The sequence below is a fragment of the Gadus morhua genome, chromosome 4 (assembly GCF_902167405.1).
Source record: "Gadus morhua chromosome 4, gadMor3.0, whole genome shotgun sequence".
NCBI lineage: Eukaryota > Metazoa > Chordata > Actinopteri > Gadiformes > Gadidae > Gadus > Gadus morhua.
Genome location: NC_044051.1, coordinates 901,326 through 921,464, shown reverse-complemented (window position 1 = coordinate 921,464; position 20,139 = coordinate 901,326). Strand labels below are relative to the sequence as shown.

Genomic DNA, 20,139 nt, shown 5'->3' with positions numbered 1-20,139 from the left:
TCCTTAAAATCCCTATAGCCTTCAAGAATTTTTCTGTCATCAAGTCTGAACCTTTGTGCAAGTTGTTTCAACTTGGATTCCCCAGACTGTTCCTAGGGGAACAGGCCAGTTTGCTGGGAAAATAACTTTCAAGAAAATAAATAATAAAATAAAAATATTTATTATATAAAATAAGAATATTTATAAATATTGTTATTTTTATTGGTTTAACCGCCAACCGCCCGAATTTAATTAAAATGTATTTTTTTGTCGCGTCATCCGCCCGATCCACAGTTCAGCCGCGGAGTCCACGGCTGCAACCGCCAACCTCGCATCTCCGAGGTGGATATGGATAGTAAAACTCTGACTGACTTTCGCTCATTTTGACATGGGCAGTACATGGATAGCATGACTACGCATTGGCCAATCTGAATGCTCGTAGTCATTTAATAGTTCGTCAAGTGAAATTGATTTATAAATCACAAAAACAACTCATGTGAATTGATCATCTTCAGTCTTACTTTGTACTTGAGGCCTTTTTCGGGCATCTGTTGGAGTGGGAGCGCTCGAAGGTCTCTTCAAAAATCGCCTGATATCCATGGCTAATTAATGACAGGTAGGCAGGCATGATAATCCACAACGCGTAGGGCCATGTGTTTACATACTTCCTGTTTACATATTTTCCTGGATCCTGATTGGTGTCGCCGCAGATTACCGGTCGTTGCCATCTGAAAGGGTCGATGCCCGACTATGACGTATTGCGTCAAAACACACCGCGTACATCACAGCGTGGTAACTATGGTTACTATGATGACACAAAGACTGGCTATGATGGCAGACACAAACGGAATGAAATAACTTATAGAGTCGGCAATTCAAGATATAAATACAAAATATTCGTACAATACAACAACGATTAACGATAATTATGTTCTTGCGTCACTACCAGAAGATTGTTTTTACGAAGTAAAGTCCGTCAGCGGCACAGATCATAAATGGAAAGCCCACGTTGTCACTGAACTAAAAAAGGAACATGTCAACGAATGGATCGCTGCATATGAACAGAATAACAACATCACTATAAAAATCCAGACAAAGAAAAAACCAACAAGGTGGCATTTATTTGGCTCTGCCAACCCTGTGTCCCTGTCCTCCTGCTCTTGTTGGGCTTTGTCTTTCCAATCCTATAAATATATATATCAAAAATCAAGGTTTGCCTTTGCATTTGTTGCCTTTTCTACAATACTGAATTTCTCTCTCAAGACACATACATACACCAACATCAATTTACTTCATATCTTACTTGTGAATCTATTATTATTATTATTATTATTACATTACACTTAGCTGACGCTTTTATCCACTTACAACCCTCTGATGTTAAGTCCACCTTAAACATTAGGCCACGGCTGCTTAATGCATGTGACAATAAGCTTATACTTGTGTCCATTTCATTATTTATTAAGAAATTATGGTAGCAGCTAGTGCATACAGAACCTTGCGTACTTCCAAGGGCAAGTTTTTCCACATTCTCCCAGTCACTTTGGAAACGTGTCCAATGTCTGCTTCATTTCCCCCATTTCCAAGCTCTTTTATGACATCGGACTGTTAAACATAGCAATGGCAAACGGTTTTACATGGCAACCATTCATATGGAGGGAATATATTTCTTGGCGGAAGAATGATTATCTATGAATATATCGTTACATTTTTCGTTGCTGTGCCTTTGTTTAATGAAATTTTGCTAGATCAACGTAGTAACCGTTTAAGAAAAGCAATAAGCCACTCGAGTCTGTGCTTTGTACTGTATAATAAATCCCCTTAGCTGTTCGATTAGCCTACAGTATAAAACACGGCCTCTCGGGGCTTATTGCTTAAATATAATATAATACATACAATAATACATATAATAATACAATATAATGCTAAATTATACCGCAACTGCCTGGAAAAATGTATTCCATCCTGTCAGCTTTTTAATGGATTTTTTTTTTGCACCTGCAGAGTCATTAGCATCGCTATGTTCCGCCATTTTTTCATAATAATAACAGGACCGACCTTACGTCGTGACGTCAGGAGCGACGTTGAATGGCATCGACCCTTTCAGATGGCAACGACCGTATACGAAAGGGAAATCCGCGTCGCCGCCCTAGCCACAAGGCACTGATTGGAGGGTCACAGACCATAATAGCATAGGCCTACAGCGCAGATGCAAATGATTCAGATTACAGCGTTTATTTGTTCAACAATATGAAACTTTGTCTTAGGTGTTTTAAAATGATACCAAATTTAATTCCGATTATTCCAAAGGCATAATACAAGGCACAGGGAACTTTGAGGTGCGTAAACGCCATTTAGAGGTGCGTAAACGCTATTTCCTAAATTCCAGAGGTGCGTAAACGGCGTTTACGTGCGTTTACCCTCCACTACAGCCCTGTATACTACCAACACTCTGTTGACAGTCGGGGTTAAACATTCACACAGCGACCGTTGACCTTTGACCTCTCTGTGAGCTGACCCCTGACCGGGGGTTTGACCCCAAACGCCAACCGCTGAGTGAGGGAGGAGGCGGGGCTACCTGTTAGTGGATGAGGGAGGAGGCGGGGCTACCTGTTAGTGGATGAGGGAGGAGGCGGGGCTACCTGTTAGTGGATGAGGGAGGAGGCGGGGCTACCTGTTAGTGGATGACGGAGGAGGCGGGGCTACCTGTTAGTGGATGAGGGAGGAGGCGGGGCTACTGTTAGTGGATGAGGGAGGAGGCGGGGCTACCTGTTAGTGGATGAGGGAGGAGGCGGGGCTACCTGTTAGTGGATGAGGGAGGAGGCGGGGCTACCTGTTAGTGGATGAGGGAGGAGGCGGGGCTACCTGTTAGTGGATGACGGAGGAGGCGGGGCTACCTGTTAGTGGATGAGGGAGGAGGCGGGGCTACTGTTAGTGGATGAGGGAGGAGGCGGGGCTACCTGTTAGTGGATGAGGGAGGAGGCGGGGCTACCTGTTAGTCTATGAGGGTGGAGGCGGGGCTACCTGTTAGTCTATGAGGGTGGAGGCGGGGCTACCTGTTAGTGGATGAGGGAGGAGGCGGGGCTACCTGTTAGTGGATGAGGGAGGAGGCGGGGCTACCTGTTAGTGGATGAGGGAGGAGGCGGGGCTACCTGTTAGTCGATGAGGGAGGAGGCGGGGCTATAACCGACAGATGAATAACCGACGTGTTCACCTTCAGTCAGAGTCAAGAATAATTGATCCTTAATAACTGTATGGAGGAATAAAAATGCACGGTATCAATGATAAGGAAGTCATAATATTAAGAGACAAATAAAAAAGAAAATCAAACTCCTCCTTATTCTGGTTCAACATGTCCCCAGGTGTCTCTGATGATCCCCAGGTGTCTCCCCCCCCCCCCCTCCCTTTGTGTACACAAAGCCTGGCTCCCCCGCTGATCATGACTCTCTTTGCGCCTTTATTTCTAAAAGGCGACTAACGACACACTTCCGGTCCACGGGTCTCTCCCTCTCCTCGCGCCGTCCAGGCAGTCAGTGGGCGTGGCTTATGGGGAGGAGGACTCCTCACGAGCGTGAGCGTCACCGTCACCATAGTGATTCACTACAGCGGAACTCCCCCAGTGGGGGTTCAGCTGTACTACATCTATTTTAGATTCACACATCTAAATGGGGTGACCTTTGACATGTGGACACACGTAGTGTGTCCAAATGTCAAAGGTCAAAAAAAAAGGTCATGTTTGTACGACAACAATGGACACAATCCTAGATGAGCTAGAGAGGAGAGCAGAGATAAGAGAGAGGAGGAGGAGGAGAAGAGAGGAGAGGAGAGGAGAGGAGAGGAGGAGAGGAGGAGGAGGAGAAGAGAGAGGAGAGGAGAGGAGAGGAAAGGAGAGGAGAGGAGAGATAAGAGAGAGGAGAAGAGAGAGGAGAGGAGAGGAGAGGAGAGGAGAGATAAGAGAGAGGAGAAGAGAGAGGAGAGGAGAGGAGAGGAGAGGAGAGGAGAGAGGAGGAAGAGGAGAGAGGAGAGGAGGGGAGAGGATGGAGAGGAGAGAAGAGCTGACCAGACAAAGTCACAGTTCTCACACACATGGGGGGAATCTGAGCTTTGTTTAAGCAACACAGTCTCACTCCGTCAAATACCGACAGTTGGCAAGGGCACTTTAGTGTCGGTCGCTGACCCTTTGGCGTTGTCTGCAGACAGAGAGGGGGTTCAATTCACTACAATGTAACGCCATCCCCGGTGATGTTTGACGCTCAGAGCGGGTGCTCCAGCAGCCCATTCACTCCTGTATTAACCCGACTACGGCTCCATCGCTGTTCCACCGGCGGGTACGCTCCGGACCCAGCACGCCTCAGCCCAGTGGTGAGGGCGCCGTATAGCCCAGCTCAGTTACGCCTCATGTTTCCACCGCCAACGGTACCCTTATCGTAGGGCGGGGTTTAGGCCGGATGGCGTAAGCCGCGGCAGCTACGTCAAACTTGTGCGCAACATTTTCTTAAATAAACGAAGCTTTCGCCGTTTTACAGACATACCTCGCGGGTAATGTGTTTGTTGGTTGTTATCCCACTGTCGCACAGAACTGTCGACCAATCAATGGATGACTTGTAGCTTCAACTTGCCGGCACCCTTTCACAAGGACGGATTAACATGACCACGGGTCCTGGACACAAACCAGCCGTGGACTCCTACCAACACGCAAATACACACACTGGCACACCGAATTTGGTCGCACATTATAACTCATGCAATTCAAAATCACACACATTATAATGCAAAACGCAGCCAGGAGAGAGAGAGAGAGAGAGAGAGAGAGAGAGAGAGAGAGAGAGAGAGAGAGAGAGAGAGAGGGAGAGAGAGAGAGAGAGAGAGAGAGAGAGAGAGAGAGAATCCAACCCATAATGCCAGCCGCTCGTCTTAACGGCAGAACATGGAATCTGTCAGGTTAATATCATGACTCTAAAAGCACCTACTGACTTCCTCTAACGAATTAACGAGTTCAAATGTTTTGAGATGGACGGTATTTGTTGCACCAGGGAAGTATCTTTAGTGTGTTTTTCTTTCTTTCTTTTACGCTATACCGATCCGCTTAGCACACGTTTCTCCAATTTCACTGTGAAATTGACCGTTGATCAAGCACTACGACATTGACGTTCCGTCACGTTATTTTTTTTTTAAATGTGATGTATTTATTTTGTAAATCAAAAACATTCAAATCCTTTAATGACCAAAGTCTTTGCCATTTATTTATTTTTTAAATAAAAAAAAATGCATAAAATATATATATATATATATATATATATATATATATATATATATATATATATATATATATATATATATATATATATATATATATCATGGGCCCCCCCATTGGCCAGGGCCCTGGACATGTGCCCACTTTGCCCATGCGGTAATCAGTCCGGATCACGCCCACTTTTGAACTATAGTTGCTGTCGATAAAGTTGTTTTGGTATTTATTATTTTTCACACGCTTAGGGAGCACATCACCTCTAGACACAGGCTGGCAGCCCTGGACATGTCACTGACCCAAACGCGTTGGTTTGGTTTGGATGACTGATTGTTTGGATGAGTGTGAATAGATTCAAACTATACGTGATGTCCCTAAACAAAATCGAATTTGTCAACAGTGGCACATGGAACAAAATGTTACCCAAAACTTGTTGGAATCTGTTTGTAATACTGGAATCAGATTTATGAGAAGGAAAAGCAACAACAACAACAACTGACTTATGGATACTGTCAAATCTGCGTTGGAGGAACTCAAAAGCCATTCTTCATCAAGTTATGGAGGTTTATTCTCTGCTGGGGTCACCACGTATCCATATCCACCGAGACGCACTTACGCTAGAGCGGACCTTCTGGAGCTTCAACTCGCTTGCCAGACAGTTGATTTATCACCCGAACAACTTGATTTCATACCAACAACTCTGATAAAGAAGACAATACGGAGGAAAAGAGGATCGAGAGGAGGAATTAGGAACAGGATAGGAGACGAGGAAGTAAACTCGTCGCCAGGGCGACTAACTGGCGGCGCGCACAGTCGCAGCAAACCCTCTTGAGGTTAGGGTTAGCTAACCCCAACCCTAACCTCAGTCGCAGCGGTCCCTCTTGAGGTTAGGGTTAGGGCTAGCTAACCCTAACCCTAACCTCAAGAGGGGCCGCTGCGACTGAGGTTAGGGTTAGGGTTAGCTAACCCCAACCCTAACCTCAGTCGCAGCGGCCCCTCTTGAGGTTAGGGTTAGGGTTAGCTAACCCTAACCCTTTCCTTTTTTGATAAGGTATATGGCCCTGGATATGTCCCAGACCACAGGGTTGGTTCGTCCTTGTTGGGACATCACAAATGGCAGAATGTTGGAGATAACACCTCGTACAGTAGGAGAGGCACTGGCCTGTTCCTAGACTAAGAGATGTGAACACAGAGAGACACTAAAATACACCAACATTCTACATTCCTCCCTCTTGATCATATTAAACATAGTTTAAAGATCACCATTTAAAATGAGAATTCAGTGTATCTACTGGTAAACAATTAACAATTATATCAATCAACAAAATGAAGCATAAAAGGCAAAAGCAAACATAAAAAAGTATACTCATCATCCACATGTAAACCAGGTGTAGGCTGATTAAAAAATAAAAAACTCATTAGGTTACTCATGATTAAACCAAAACAGATTTAAATTGTAAAATAAAGGAAATGGAGTGTCCAGACAGCGCCCTCTGCTGGGCAGTGAAGCTCCACCTTCCTCTGACAGCTCTCACTGTCCTCAGCAGTAAAGTGGTTCTGTTGGTCTGAACAACACTAAAGGGCCCAGAGGGAGGCTTAGCCTTAGAAACGGGGGGAAGTTTGGGGCCCCAGACCTTACGACGGGGGGGGGGCTCTCTAACACAGCTACCCTGAGGGGGGGCAACAAGATCCGGTGAAACACACAGGGAGATAACTTGATGACCACATAGAGCATGATAACAGAAAGGACCAATGGCAGTGCCATCTGGACTATCTGAGACAACATAGACCCACCCAGCCCGCTGAGCCATCCCACACATGTACATCAGTCTGTACCCCCCCTCCCATCCTGATCAGGCCAGAGCAGCTCCTCTACAACCCAGCAGAGCTCACCTGAGGCCTCTCTCTGCCCTCACACATGAGTCAAGGGCTTTGCCCAAAAATGGAACCCCCCCCTCTCCGATCATATCCCGACCTATAAGGCACACTAACCATCTCGTAGTTGGAGGCAAGAGAGTATACGCGCTCCAGTAGTGCGAGATAAAAATATAGCACATTCATTTGAATGATTTTAGCCTGTGCGTGCCCCTGCCCGCGATAAATCACAAGCTAAAATCATTCAAATTAATGTGCTATATTTTTATCTAGATTTTAACGGAAAGGACAAATGGCAGCGAGTTTTTGCAAAAATGGAAACTCTCACCATCACCCCCCCCCCCCTCTCACTTCCCCCTCCCCGAGACCCCCTCCAACACCCTTCGTGTGTGTGCGCGCACATGCGTGTTGAGAGAGAGAGACAGAGAGAGAGAGAGAGAGAGAGAGAGAGAGAGAGACAGAGAGAGAGAGAGACAGAGAGAGAGAGAGAGAGAGAGACAGAGAGAGAGAGACAGAGACAGAGACAGAGAGAGAGAGAGAGAGAGAGAGAGAGAGAGAGAGAGAGAGAGAGAGAGAGAGAGAGAGAGAGAGAGAGAGGGAGAGAGAGAGAGAGAGAGAGAGAGGGAGGGAGAGAGAGAGAGAGACACGGAGGCCCCGCCGACCCCAGAGGATCACCCCCGAGTGTGTGTGTGTGTGTGTGTGTGTGTGTGTGTGTGTGTGTGTGTGTGTGTGTGTGTGTGTGTGTGTGTGTGTGTGTGTGTGTGTGTGTGTCTACGACCGACACAGAGTCGCTGAGCCCTCCTCCCATACCCAGACCCCAGGGAGGAGGTCCTCCTGGTCGACGGAGGACCAGAAGGTGTGGAGGTGTGTCAGTGTGTCTGAGGACCCTCCTTCACCTGGGGACACTCTGTAGAAGGACAGAGAGCCAGCAGGCCGGTCCAGATACACTCCTACTCTGGTGGAGCCAGCGGGGGGGGGGGGGGAGCTCTGTCTCTCTACCGTTGTACCAGGCAGAGTAACGCTCATCATAACAATAAAGAACCCAGGACTTGTTGTTCCGTCCAAGCCAGCTGTCACCACCCTCTCCTCTCCTTGTGATTCCTCTATATGTCACTCCTATCCAAACCCGTCCTTCCCACTCTACCTCCCAGTAACAGCGGCCACTCAGAGCCTCTCTACCCAACACCTGCTCCCAGTAGTCAAATCTGTCTGGGTGATCCGGATACGACTGGTCCTCTTCAACCCGCGTCACCTTCCTGTTGTCCTCAGACAGAGAGAGGAGACTGTGGGCCGTGTTGGGGTCCAGTGTGAGGTCACAGGCATCTGAGGGAGAACCAGACATGATGAGCTGCTGAACCGCTCTTCATCCTCATCATCATAATCATCACTGGTACTGTTCTCCTGAACATGTGAGTGGGGGGGGGTCATGTGATGTTATAGTTAGACTATTGCTTCACCTCCTCCTCCCCCGGGGCTGCGACCCTCAGCACCCCCTCACCCCCCTCACCCCCCTCTCCTCCCCAACCGCCCCCTCAGCCGTGGGGGTGGGGTGGGGGTGGGGGGGGGTCATGTGATGTTGCAATTACACGTTGTTAGATTAAGTTTCATCATAGTCCGGGACGAGGACCCTCAACCCCCTCAGCCCCCTCCAGCACACCCCCCCCCACCATCAGCCCCCTCTCATCCCCCCCTAGCCCAGATGTTATCTTCATCATGATTCGTGGTGACATGTGAGGGGGGGGGGGGGGAGGGTCATGTGATGTTATTGTTACACTATTGCTTCAGACTCCGCCTTCACCGCACCTCAGCCCCCTCCCCCTCACCGCCCTCTCCCCCCCCCCCCCCCCCCCCCCCCCTCACTCCCCCCTCTCCCCCCCTCCCCCCCCTCCCCCAGATGTTAGCTTCATGATGATCATCATGATTATGTCTGATAATAATCACAGCTCTACTCACTATCCAATACATAATATATCAATGTAATACCTGCTGGGTTTTATACAAGCAGGTTTAATGTGATGGTCGACAGTATTAATATACGTAAGATACATGATGTCAGCCATCATCTTCCTTCCCAGTAGGGTGTGACCTCACTTCCTGCTGTGTGGGTGGACTTTCCATCTCAATAGTGAGTGTGTGATGTGATGAATCAAACACTTACACTTCTTTAGAGCTGGTTTCAGCCTCCACACTCCACCGTGCTCCACACTGGGGGGGAAACAAAGTGAGAGCAGCATGTTGAAACATTCACCTTCATCATCTGCCGTCTCATAACGTTCTGCACAACATGAGTGACAGCTGCCTTTTCAAACCACTTCATCTAGCAGAAGCATGAATCCTTGTAGGAGACTTTGTCCCTGAGTGGTAGGCTGTCCTCTCCATACCTGAGAGTGTCCAGTCTCCAGCGTGGATCCTCCAGTCCAGCAGAGAGCAGCGCAGCTCCAGAGTCTCCTGGGTGATTGTAGCTCAGGTCCAGCTCTCTCAGATGGGAGGGGTTGGAGCTCAGAGCTGAGGCCAGGGAAGCACAGCCTTCCTGTGTGACCAGGCAGCCAGACAAGCTACCCACACACACACACACACACACACACACACACACACACACACACACACACACACACACACACACACACACACACACACACACACACACACACACACAAACACACACACACACACACACACACACACACACACACACACGTGTAAAATCCTGTGTTTTTCCAGTCTGCCAACCAGTTTGTGAACGTCCTACTCCAAACACACTTGGCGTTTCCTTGGTGACGTAGAAAGTCCTTTTATGAAGCACTTCCTGGTCCAGTGAAGGGACACCGGAGGCGAGGTGTGTGTGGATGTGTGGAGCTCCTTCTGGCCAGCGGTTGAAGATGGCCAAGGGAAAGCTTCTCACACATAATACGTTAGGTTTTCTAAACCACTCCACATTTGGATTGGGACCATTTGCCACAGCGCCACCCGTGGAAGAAGGACTTACCGGAAACAAGCGGGTATTCAACGGCCACATAATATATCAGCATTGTAGCGCCCCAATCCCTAGTCTCTATTCCGCTGTGGTGCAAGGTCCACTCAACGACAGGACTTTTGGCTTCTTTATATTTCCATTGATTAAAATATCACCTTTACCTAGAACTCGGTTAGATTGTACTACCATCTATCAGGGGTGTCAAACGTAAGGCCCGCGGGCCGGATCAAGCCCGCGAACGGGTTTAATCCGGCCCGCGAGATGATTTTGTGAAGTACAGTTTTGTAAAAAAAAAAAAAAGAAAAAATTATAAAAAATATTATACTTTTTTTTATACAAATCCTTCCTAGCATTACATGGATTGCATTGACTGGCACTGATTCATTTGTTGTACATTGAACTACTGGACAATTGTGTGTAACTGGAAGTCGCTTTGGAATGTATCGTAAAATGATCTGCTATTTTTCAATGAAGGAAACTGCTGTTCTTAATGTGTCCACTAGAAGTCGCAATAGCAATTATTTTAAGCAAGCAAACTTTATACCGGGGCTGAGCAGGGAGCAAGTATAAACAGGTAGTGCAGCTAGCCCGGAGCTACCTTGTCGTTCTGCCTTATACTTTCAACATTATGCGTTTTGGCACTCTCATTGCCCCAAAATCTCTCTGTCAAAAAGACGAAAAGTGGACACAGAGTGCAGAGTTTTCCAAGAAAAATGGTCATCGTCCTTTTTATTCACGGAAGTGAATGGGAAACCTGTGTTTGGTGTGCTCACAGCATGTTTAATTTTACATAAATGCCAATATTTTTACCGGTCCGGCCCACTTGGGAATAGATTATCCTCCATGTGGCCCCTGAGCTAAAATTAGTTTGACACCCCTGATCTAGAAGATAACTTGGACCCTGCCTTGGATAAATCCGATAAGCTGTGGAAGATCCAGCGGTTCATGGACCTCCTCTTGCATCAGTTCCAGGCCCTCTATGAGGTCAATGGGTTTGTGAGCGTGGATGATCTCCATCTAGAATCTAGATGGAGATATCTGAAAATGCATATATGACAAATAATTTGAGCCTGACATTTATTTCCATCATTGTGTTTATTTGTATTATATTATTTATAGTATTTATATTTATTCATAATTGTATTACTATTTATTCATTATTCCATTGTTGTATTTATAACTAACTTTATTGTATTTATTCATTATCAACCATCATCAACATTAGTAATTGCTATAGCACCACTATCATTACTGGCCATTCCGTTTTCTAAGAGAAGAGAATGGAACTCGGAAGAGAGCACAAGAAAAGAAAACATAAATAATTACCTCCAGATCATGTCGAAACGGTCCCTTGACATTGCCCTGGGGACGTTTGTTTGGTAGAGCCACTTAGTTTGCCTCCAGTAATCGCGGCGTGCTGGTAGCTTTAAAATTCCAAAGCAAAGACACAGCCCGAGGAATGTTTTCATTTCTGTTTTCGAGACCGGGGTCCACTTTGAGGTCGTGGGGGTCTGAGCTCCTACCTGTTCCGCGTACCGATTCGTTTCGGTCAATAACGTGTCCCACAGCTGATCGGTAAAGATCCTGGAAAACACATTGAGTGGGCTAGCATCCAAGGGGATCGGTTGTTTCACCCCCGGTGTGCGAGAGAATGTCTTTGTTTTCTGAGGCTGGTAATTGCCGGTTCTCCAGTCCACCTGGAATCCCCGAAAGTCATCCTCCTCCTCTCCTTCGGTGTCCAAAAATTCCCACTTCTGTGCCCGATCCAGTGGATCAACCGGCACAAAATCATTCTCGTCCTCATTCTCATACTCAAATCCCTTGAATTCTATGTCAATATCACTGCCATCGCTATCAAAATCCTCCATGTTCATTGCTACTTCTCGGTCGCTAGCTAGACGCGTCGCTAAAAACAAAGATAGAATCACATGTATATCTGATTGATTGACGTGATTTTCAGCCAACCAAAGTGCATTTTGGTGGTCACCAGGGGCCGTATTCACAAAGGATTTTAGGGCTAAAAGTAGGTCCTAACTGGCGAATTTAGGAGTAACTCCTAAAAATAATGGGCGTGTCACTCTTAAATTTAGGACTCCTAACTTTTTTCACTAAGGGCAATTCATAGGCCTAAAAGTAGCACCTAAGTCTAGGAGAGCTTAAAAGTCCTCAAGAGGACTCCTAACTCAGTAAGACCTATTCACAAAGAATCGTAAATGCCTGCGAGACGAAATGTTAGGGTATTAAACTTGTTGTGGAGTTAATCGCAATGCAATAACATCCCCGACTAACAGGAATAATCAGATTAGTCCCGAAATAAAATGTTTGGCCACACTACGTTATTTAGCAACAGGGGAAATGCAACTTTGCAATGCCGACGATTTAAAAATATCGCAACCATCAGTCAGCCGTGCCATAAACTTTCCTTTGGACATTCAACAATTACACAGGATCAAAGCCAACTTCATGGCAATTGCAGGTATGCCCGGTGTGGTCGGTGCTATTGACGGGACGCACATAAAAATAATTGCGCCATCAAAAGACGAGGACGTGTTGGTCAATAGGAAGAAAGTGCATTCCATCAACACGCAGGTTGTTTTTGATGCAAATTTTAACATAGCCTACTGGATGTTGTTGCAAAGTGGCCTGGATCTTCAGCTACCCATGATTAGCGCATTTTAATGGAGAGCGGTCTGAGGCAGCTTTTTGAGATGTACCAGTTGGGTGTCACTTGCTGGGAGACAGTGATTATCCATGCTAGACGTGGCTCTAGACACCCTACCTCAATCCACAACCGGGAGCACAGTTAAAGTATAACATGTAAGTGATTACGCATATTACGCTTAGTCCTACGTGTAAAACACATCGTATTGGCTCTTTGACGCCTTTTATTTGTTGAATCCATATTTATTATTGTTTACTGATTTCTTCCATATATGCTAGAGCACACAAACATACACGAAATGTTGTGGAGAGAGGAATTGGGCAGATGAAACGTCGGTTCATGTCCTCCACGGCGAAATACGCCTCACCCCAGAGAGGGCAAGCACAGTCATTACTGTATGTGCCATTCTACACAACCTCTGCAAGCGGAGGAACATTCCACAGCCAGACGATGATGATGATGATGATGATGATGATGATGACGGCGATCAACATGACAATGAATTTGGCCGTGTGGAACCAAGTGGACTGGCATTTAGGGATCACTTTGAAAACACATTTTAGGTAAACACCTTGGCACAAATCAGTCAACACTTGTGTAGTTCATAACATTTATTTTCTTTTGAATTTTACGTATTTTTATTGTTTGCTTTCTCTCTCTCTTGAACGTGCAGGTTACAACGTCATTATCGTGGTCTGCACAAAATTGTCATCATGCGTGTATTCTGCTAACTGCACTATAACTACTTAATAGGAATTCATTTCTAGCCTAGGCTATTTCCTTGTTTTTCGGTGATTCAGTGGGCTCGTCTGAACGACCAATCACCGAACTGACTGCTTCTAAACTCGTGCGCGAGAATTGACGTAATCCATAGCAATGGCGCGTCACTCTTAGTTCACCCTTTGTGATTTATCCTTAGTAAGAGTAGGTCTCAGCGGCTTTGTGAATAACTTTTAAGAAAAAACTCCTACGTAAAATGTTTTAGCGCGAGTTAGGAGCACTCCTCCTAACTCGCGCTAAAACATTTTACGTAGGAGTAAGATAAAATGCTTTGTGAATACGGCCCCAGATCTTTACCAAAGCCTTAAGACCCACCTCATGTTTATTTTAACCAACCAGAGTGAGTTATTTGCTGCATTCGTCATGAAAACAATCGCCGGCAGAAGAGCTAATGTTGCGCTACGCAGCTCCCGGCAGGAGGGGCCATGTTGCGCGACGCAGCATCTGGCGCCAATGGGTTAAGACATTTGGAGTATCCCCACTTCTCCCAGAACCACTACACCACTGCTTACAGCTGTTGAAATACAGCAGGACTTAACTATCAATTAACAAGCATTAATCCTTGGCTTTCCTTATTTATTAGTTCATAATGAATAGAGCTTTAATGAGTTTGTCTCTTCACTGGGTACACAATATAAAAATGTTATTCTGTATCCTATCCATATTTGTGAGTAAAGAATTAGCTATTTAAATAATGAGTACTGGATATAGTAAGCTTTAAAACACGTTTTGTTTGACAATTTCAAGTTTCAAATCATTCTTTCCAGAGACCCTCCAAAATGTTTCTTTTGAGGCTTTCAGGGGGTCTGAGGTGTCCAGCTAGGGGTAAGACCCTCCAAAGACCCCCTGTACTTCACCCCGCTCTAAACTATCAATGTCCCGTATACAGGGGACAGTGGGGGGGCAATAGTATTATATTTTGAGTTCATTTTATATTTCTAATTGAAAGGTTGCAGGCATATGGATTTATTAGAATATACACCTGAACAACAAGGTGTTACATCTCCAATGATACAAAGTCATGGATGTGGTCATCACTGGTACTGAGTTATAAGCTGGGTTTATAACTGTCCTCTGATGTGGAACTTGTGGTGTGGTGTAACTGTTTGAGTACCATTGAGTAAAACTGACCTGAGAGTTTCCAGTGTACAGTGTGGACTCCCCAGTCCAGCAGAGAGCAGCTTCACTCCTGAATCCTGCAGATCATTGGTACTCAGATCCAGCTCTCTCAGACTAGAGGAGTTGGAGCTGAGAACTGAGGCTAGAGCTTCACAGCATCTCTCTGACAGATGACAGCCATTAAGCCTGCATACAAACAATAAAGACAACATGTTAGGAACTGTGCTTATTTTTTTTATTTGAAATTTGTCATAAGACATGTTAGTTTAACTAAATGTCAATACAGTAGATCTTTAAATTATGACATACTTAGAGGTCAGATAACTTAAGATTTAAGATAATCTTAGAATCCGTTATTTAAATTTACTAAACAACTCTAAAGTGCACCGAACTAGTCACGTTTCCATCTAAAAGGTGAAGCGAATCTTTAGAATGTTTGCAAAAAAGAAATTTGAATTAGGTGCGTTTCCATCAAGTGGTTGGAGCGGAAAACTCCACACATTCCAGGACTTCTTGTGTCCTTTTGATAATATGCTCTCTCTTAGGTATATGGTGGAATTTAGTTGTTGTTTTCCATCTAAAAAAGTTGTAATGTTTTTTTCTTCGATCAGAGCAAGGAAAAATCGGTCCACACGTATCTATTATTCACGTTGGCCATCGGTTCCATGGAAGTATTTTAGGATACAGTGTACATATTGATCATTTGAAATTCCTCCCCGCCTTTATACCACAGATACTCTAGGGTCTGTAGCATATAACCACGTTTTCTGATTACAATTTAATGCATTTTTCACAATTTACCAGCTCTCCTTTTGAAGGCTTAATGGACACCCTGCAGCCAATCAGAATCGAGTATTCCCCCAGACCATGGTATAATTAAAGGATGTAGAAACGCTTATAAATAGATATTTACCCTCCAAGTTGATTTTGGCGGGGTTGCTATGCCCAGTCGTTATGCGGAAATCTGAAAGACGTTGTCAGTCCCGTGTCTTCAATGTACGCTCTGCACAGCTGTTTCGAAAAGTGTTTCCATCTCCCATTTTGCGCATTTACTCTCTTTCGCATGAGTCAAAAACCACCTCAAGGGAGCAGAAAACTTTTTTGCGAATTAAGAGGATTTTTATGCAAATTTTGGTGTTTCCATCACCGTTTACTGATTCGATACTTCAAAATTTGCATAAAAGCAGGGGGATGGAAACGCAGCTAGTGTCTGACTACATGGTTCTGAGTAGAATAGGAATCTAATAAAACATACATCTTAATACATCATTAACCAACTGAATCCAACGTATACCTTTTACTCTCATGGCAACACAAATAGAGTGAGATGGAGGTCTTGTGTTTTATAAGATGAGTGGTAATGGCGCTGCGATGCACGCAGACTGCCAAGGTTTAGTTCAGTGCTGAGTTAAAGCGCAGCTGTATTGCTGCGCCGGTGTGATCGCTCTATTAGGTAACAAAACCCACTTATGTTCCCATGAAGACACTCTGCTTTGAGCAGAAAACTAAAACACAGGTTTGTACTTTGTGTAAAGTTTCAATGGAATGTCACGGCAGCACTAACGCTATTCAAGAGCATGCGAAGAAATGCACTATTCTGGATGACCCAGAGAAGAAGATGAATCCTTATTGGAGTATATTATCCAATCAGCAGCTGGTTATTATTAGTAGGTATTTGATTGAGGAGGAGGAGTAGATGGTTGGTGAGGAAAGAGATGTCGAGGCGCTGGTGGTAAAAACAGAAAAAGACCCCTATTCAATCAAAACATTAACAACTTATTAAAGGTGAGTGAATCTGTTCACATAAATGGACACAGATGGATAGTACGTGACCAAGGACATTCTCACGTCTAATATAGGGCTGCGATCACATTAGTTAGTGTGCCACCAAATTAAAAAGTAATTGGCACAAGTAGAAAATGTGTCTTGAGCCCTGAGAGGACATATTCTATGTATTTATTTAGACTCGTTAACATTCTGGAGGTAAATCTGTTCAATGTCCTCTGATGTAGAACTTGTGGTGTAACTGTTTGAGATATTGACTAAAACTGACCTTAGAGTTTCCAGTGTACAGTGTGGACTCCCCAGTCCAGTAGAGAGCAGCTTCACTCCTGAATCCTGCAGATCATTGGTACTCAGGTCCAGCTCTCTCAGACTAGAGGAGTTCGAGCTGAGAACTGAGGCCAGAGCTTCACAGCATGTCTCTGACAGATGACAACCATTCAGCCTTCACAATGAACAAAAATGTTAGGAACTGTGATTAAAATGACCTACATCTTTTACGTTAAACTTAATGAAATACGTGGGCATCAACCAATAACGTTATAGCGGCCAATAACGTAATAACTGCCAGTAAGGTCATTGAAATGTAATAAAGCCAACAACGAAATAACTTGCCAACAATGTTCTAAAGTGGTTGAGCCAAAAACGTAATAACTTTTTGCAAATAATGTGATAACTTATTACGTTATTAGCTGCTTATATTAAAAAAATACTTCGAAAATGTAATAACTGAGCCAATAACATAATAAATGAGGCATCACTTTATTTTATTTTATATTTCTGGGGAGAATCTGTTACACTTAGCCTTATTATTGCCTCTTGCACCACATGTTTAAATATCTGACCTCACAGTGACCCTCCACCCTCCTACCCCCTCCATCCAGAGGATGCCTTAAAGGACCAAAGAGTGAATCTGGATTAATATGTAACCCTTAGGGTTCTGTTATAGTACTCCGTGTACCCAACTCCGTGACCACGCAGACGCTTCAACGGAGTCGTGAACTTTTTTGAAGTTCTACTATAGCGGAACCTTAGAGAACCTTACATATTAATCCAGATTCACTCTTTGCTCCTTTAAGGCATCCTGTGGAGGGGGGTATGAGGGTGGAGGGGTCACTGTAAGGTCAGATATTTAAACATGATACGAGATGAAAATACAGTTAAGTGTTACCTCATATATTACATTACTCGCTCAGTTATTACATTTTACAAGTTTTTTTTTTATTTCCAAGCCAATAACGTAATAACCAGCCAATAACGTAATAAGTTAGTACATTATTGGCAAGTTATCATGTTATTGGCTTTATTACATTTAAATTAATACGTTATTGGCAGTTATTAAGTTATTGGCCGTTATTACGTTATTGGTTGCTTCAACGTGTTAAAAAATTGAATAAGATACGTTTTATTAATTGAAATACATTTTTTAATGTTAATTTAATAATCTATGTAACTTTCACTTTTAACATAAAAAAAGTTATTGTCTTCATCTTTAATAGAAAAGTGAGTCAGTGGGTTTATTGTAATACATGTTATTAGTGAACCTACAGATATGTTTTGTTAGTTATAACTTATGTATTCTACTATCAGGTATATTGTGTTGTGTATTGTCATACATTATTATGAGTGAACCTACAGAGATCTTTTGGAGGCTTTGATCGCTGGCAGCAGCCTCAGAAGACCCTCCTCTGAAGCTGAGTATTCCTTCAGGTCAAACACTTCCAGCTCTTCTTCTGATGACAGTAAGATGAAGACCAGAGCTGCCCACTGAGCAGGAGAGAGAGTTTCTGTGGAGAGACTTCCTGATGTCAGGGACTGTTGGATCTTCTCCACTAGAGAACAGTCGTTCAGCTCATTCAGACAGTGGAACAGATTGATGCTTCTCTCTGGAGAGAGATTATCATCTAACTTCTTCTTGATGTAAGACACTGTTTTCTTGATGGTTTGTGAGCCCCTTCCTGTCTTTCCCAGCAGATCTTGTTTAATCGGAGCGATCAGTGATCTACTCCCTGTCAGTCCCAGCAGACCTCGTAGGAGAATCTGATTGGTCTCCAGAGAGAGGCCCAGGAGGAAGCGGAGGAACAAGTCCAAGTGTCCGTTCTCACTCTGTAAGGCTTTGTCCACAGCACTCTGGTAGAAGAGGAGGAATTTATCTTCGTCTGAGGTTGGCTGTTCTTCTGTGAGCAGATTGACCCCAGTGTTGATAAAGGACCAGAAGACGTAAAGGGCAGCCAGAAACTCCTGGATGCTCAGATGGACAAAGCAGAACACCTTGTCCTGGTACAGCCCACACTCCTCTTTAAATATCTGGGTGAACACTCCTGAGTACACTGAGGCTGCTCTGATATCGATGTCACACTCTGCCAGGTCTGCCTCGTAGAAGATCAGGTTGCCGTTCTCCAGCTGGTTAAAAGCCAGTTTTCCCAGAGAAACAATGATCTCCCTGCTCTCTAGACTCCAGTCTGGATCTGTTTCAGCCCTCCCATGGTACTTCCTGTCCCCCTGTATGGACTGAACCCTCAGGAAGTGGCTGTACATCTGAGTCACGGTCTTGGGCATCTCTTCTACTTTCTGGGATGTTTTGAAGAAGTCCTCCAGAACTGTAGAAGTGATCCAACAGAAGACTGGGATGTGACACATGATGTGGAGGCTTCGTGATTTCTTGACGTGGGAGATGATTGTGCTGGCCAGCGTCTCCTCTCTGAATCTCTTCCTGAAGTACACCTCTTTCTGTGGGTTAGTGAACCCTCTCACCTCTGTCACCATGTCAACACACTCAGCAGGGACCTGATTGGCTGCCGCAGGGCGTGTGGTTATCCAGATGCGAGCGGAGGGAAGCAGGTCGCCCCTGATGAGGTTTGTCAGCAGCACGTCCACCGAGGTGGACCTTGTGACATCAGTCCAGATCGGGTTTCTCTGGAAGTCCAGAGGAAGTCGACACTCATCCAGTCCATCCAAGATGAAGACAACTTGGAACCAGTCGTATCTGTAGATTCCTGCTTCTATGGTCTCATTAAAGAAGTGATGAAGAAGTTCCACCAAGCTAAACTCTTTCTCTTTCAGTAAATTCAGCTCTCTGAAAGTGAGGAGAAATGTGAAGTGTATGTCGTGATTGGCCTTGCCTTCAGCCCAGTCCAGAGTGAACTTGTGTGTTAAGACGGTTTTACCAATGCCGGCCACTCCCGTTGTCATTATTGTCCTGATTGGTTTATCTTGTCCATGAAAGGGTTTAAAGATGTCCTCACATCTGATTGTTGTTTCTTCCTTGACTGGTTTCCTGGAAGCTGTTTCAATCAGTCTGACCTCATGTTCCTTGTTGACCTCTCCACTGTCTCTCTCTGTGATGAAGATCTCTGTATAGAAGTCATTCAGACCTGTTGGCTGTCCTGCTTTAGCGATTCCCTCAAACACACACCTGAACTTCTTCATCAAACGAGACTTGATTTTATGTTGGCACTCGACAGCATTAAATCCTAAATGAGAAAACAACAGAGTACATAAGTTAGTGGATGGTGACATACAGGTCAATATTTCCTTATTATCAACTTAAATTATCAACTTCTTGATATTTAGTTTAAGGAATGCTCGTTACAGATTCAAAATGTTCAGGAATATTATTTACACAGGAGTGTGATTGGTCCAATGATAGGGATAATTATAGTGAATCAGTCTAAAGTGACTTGTTCTGCCGTTATGACAAAATAGTGTTGCATATATTCC

The 20,139-nt window shown here is 44.6% G+C and overlaps 1 protein-coding gene across 1 annotated transcript; it reads right to left on the bottom strand.

The window, feature by feature from the left end:
* Nucleotides 1–9,551: 9,551 nt before the first annotated feature.
* Nucleotides 9,552–19,059, bottom strand: LOC115541456 (NLR family CARD domain-containing protein 3-like; the record flags this gene model as incomplete). Its single annotated transcript, XM_030353199.1, has 5 exons — nucleotides 18,426–19,059; nucleotides 18,056–18,377; nucleotides 16,691–16,864; nucleotides 14,650–14,823; nucleotides 9,552–9,657 (listed from the first exon to the last, which is right to left on the bottom strand). Coding segments are annotated over exons 1-5 (1,410 nt in total), but the record flags the coding sequence as incomplete, so codon positions are not given.
* Nucleotides 19,060–20,139: the final 1,080 nt, after the last annotated feature.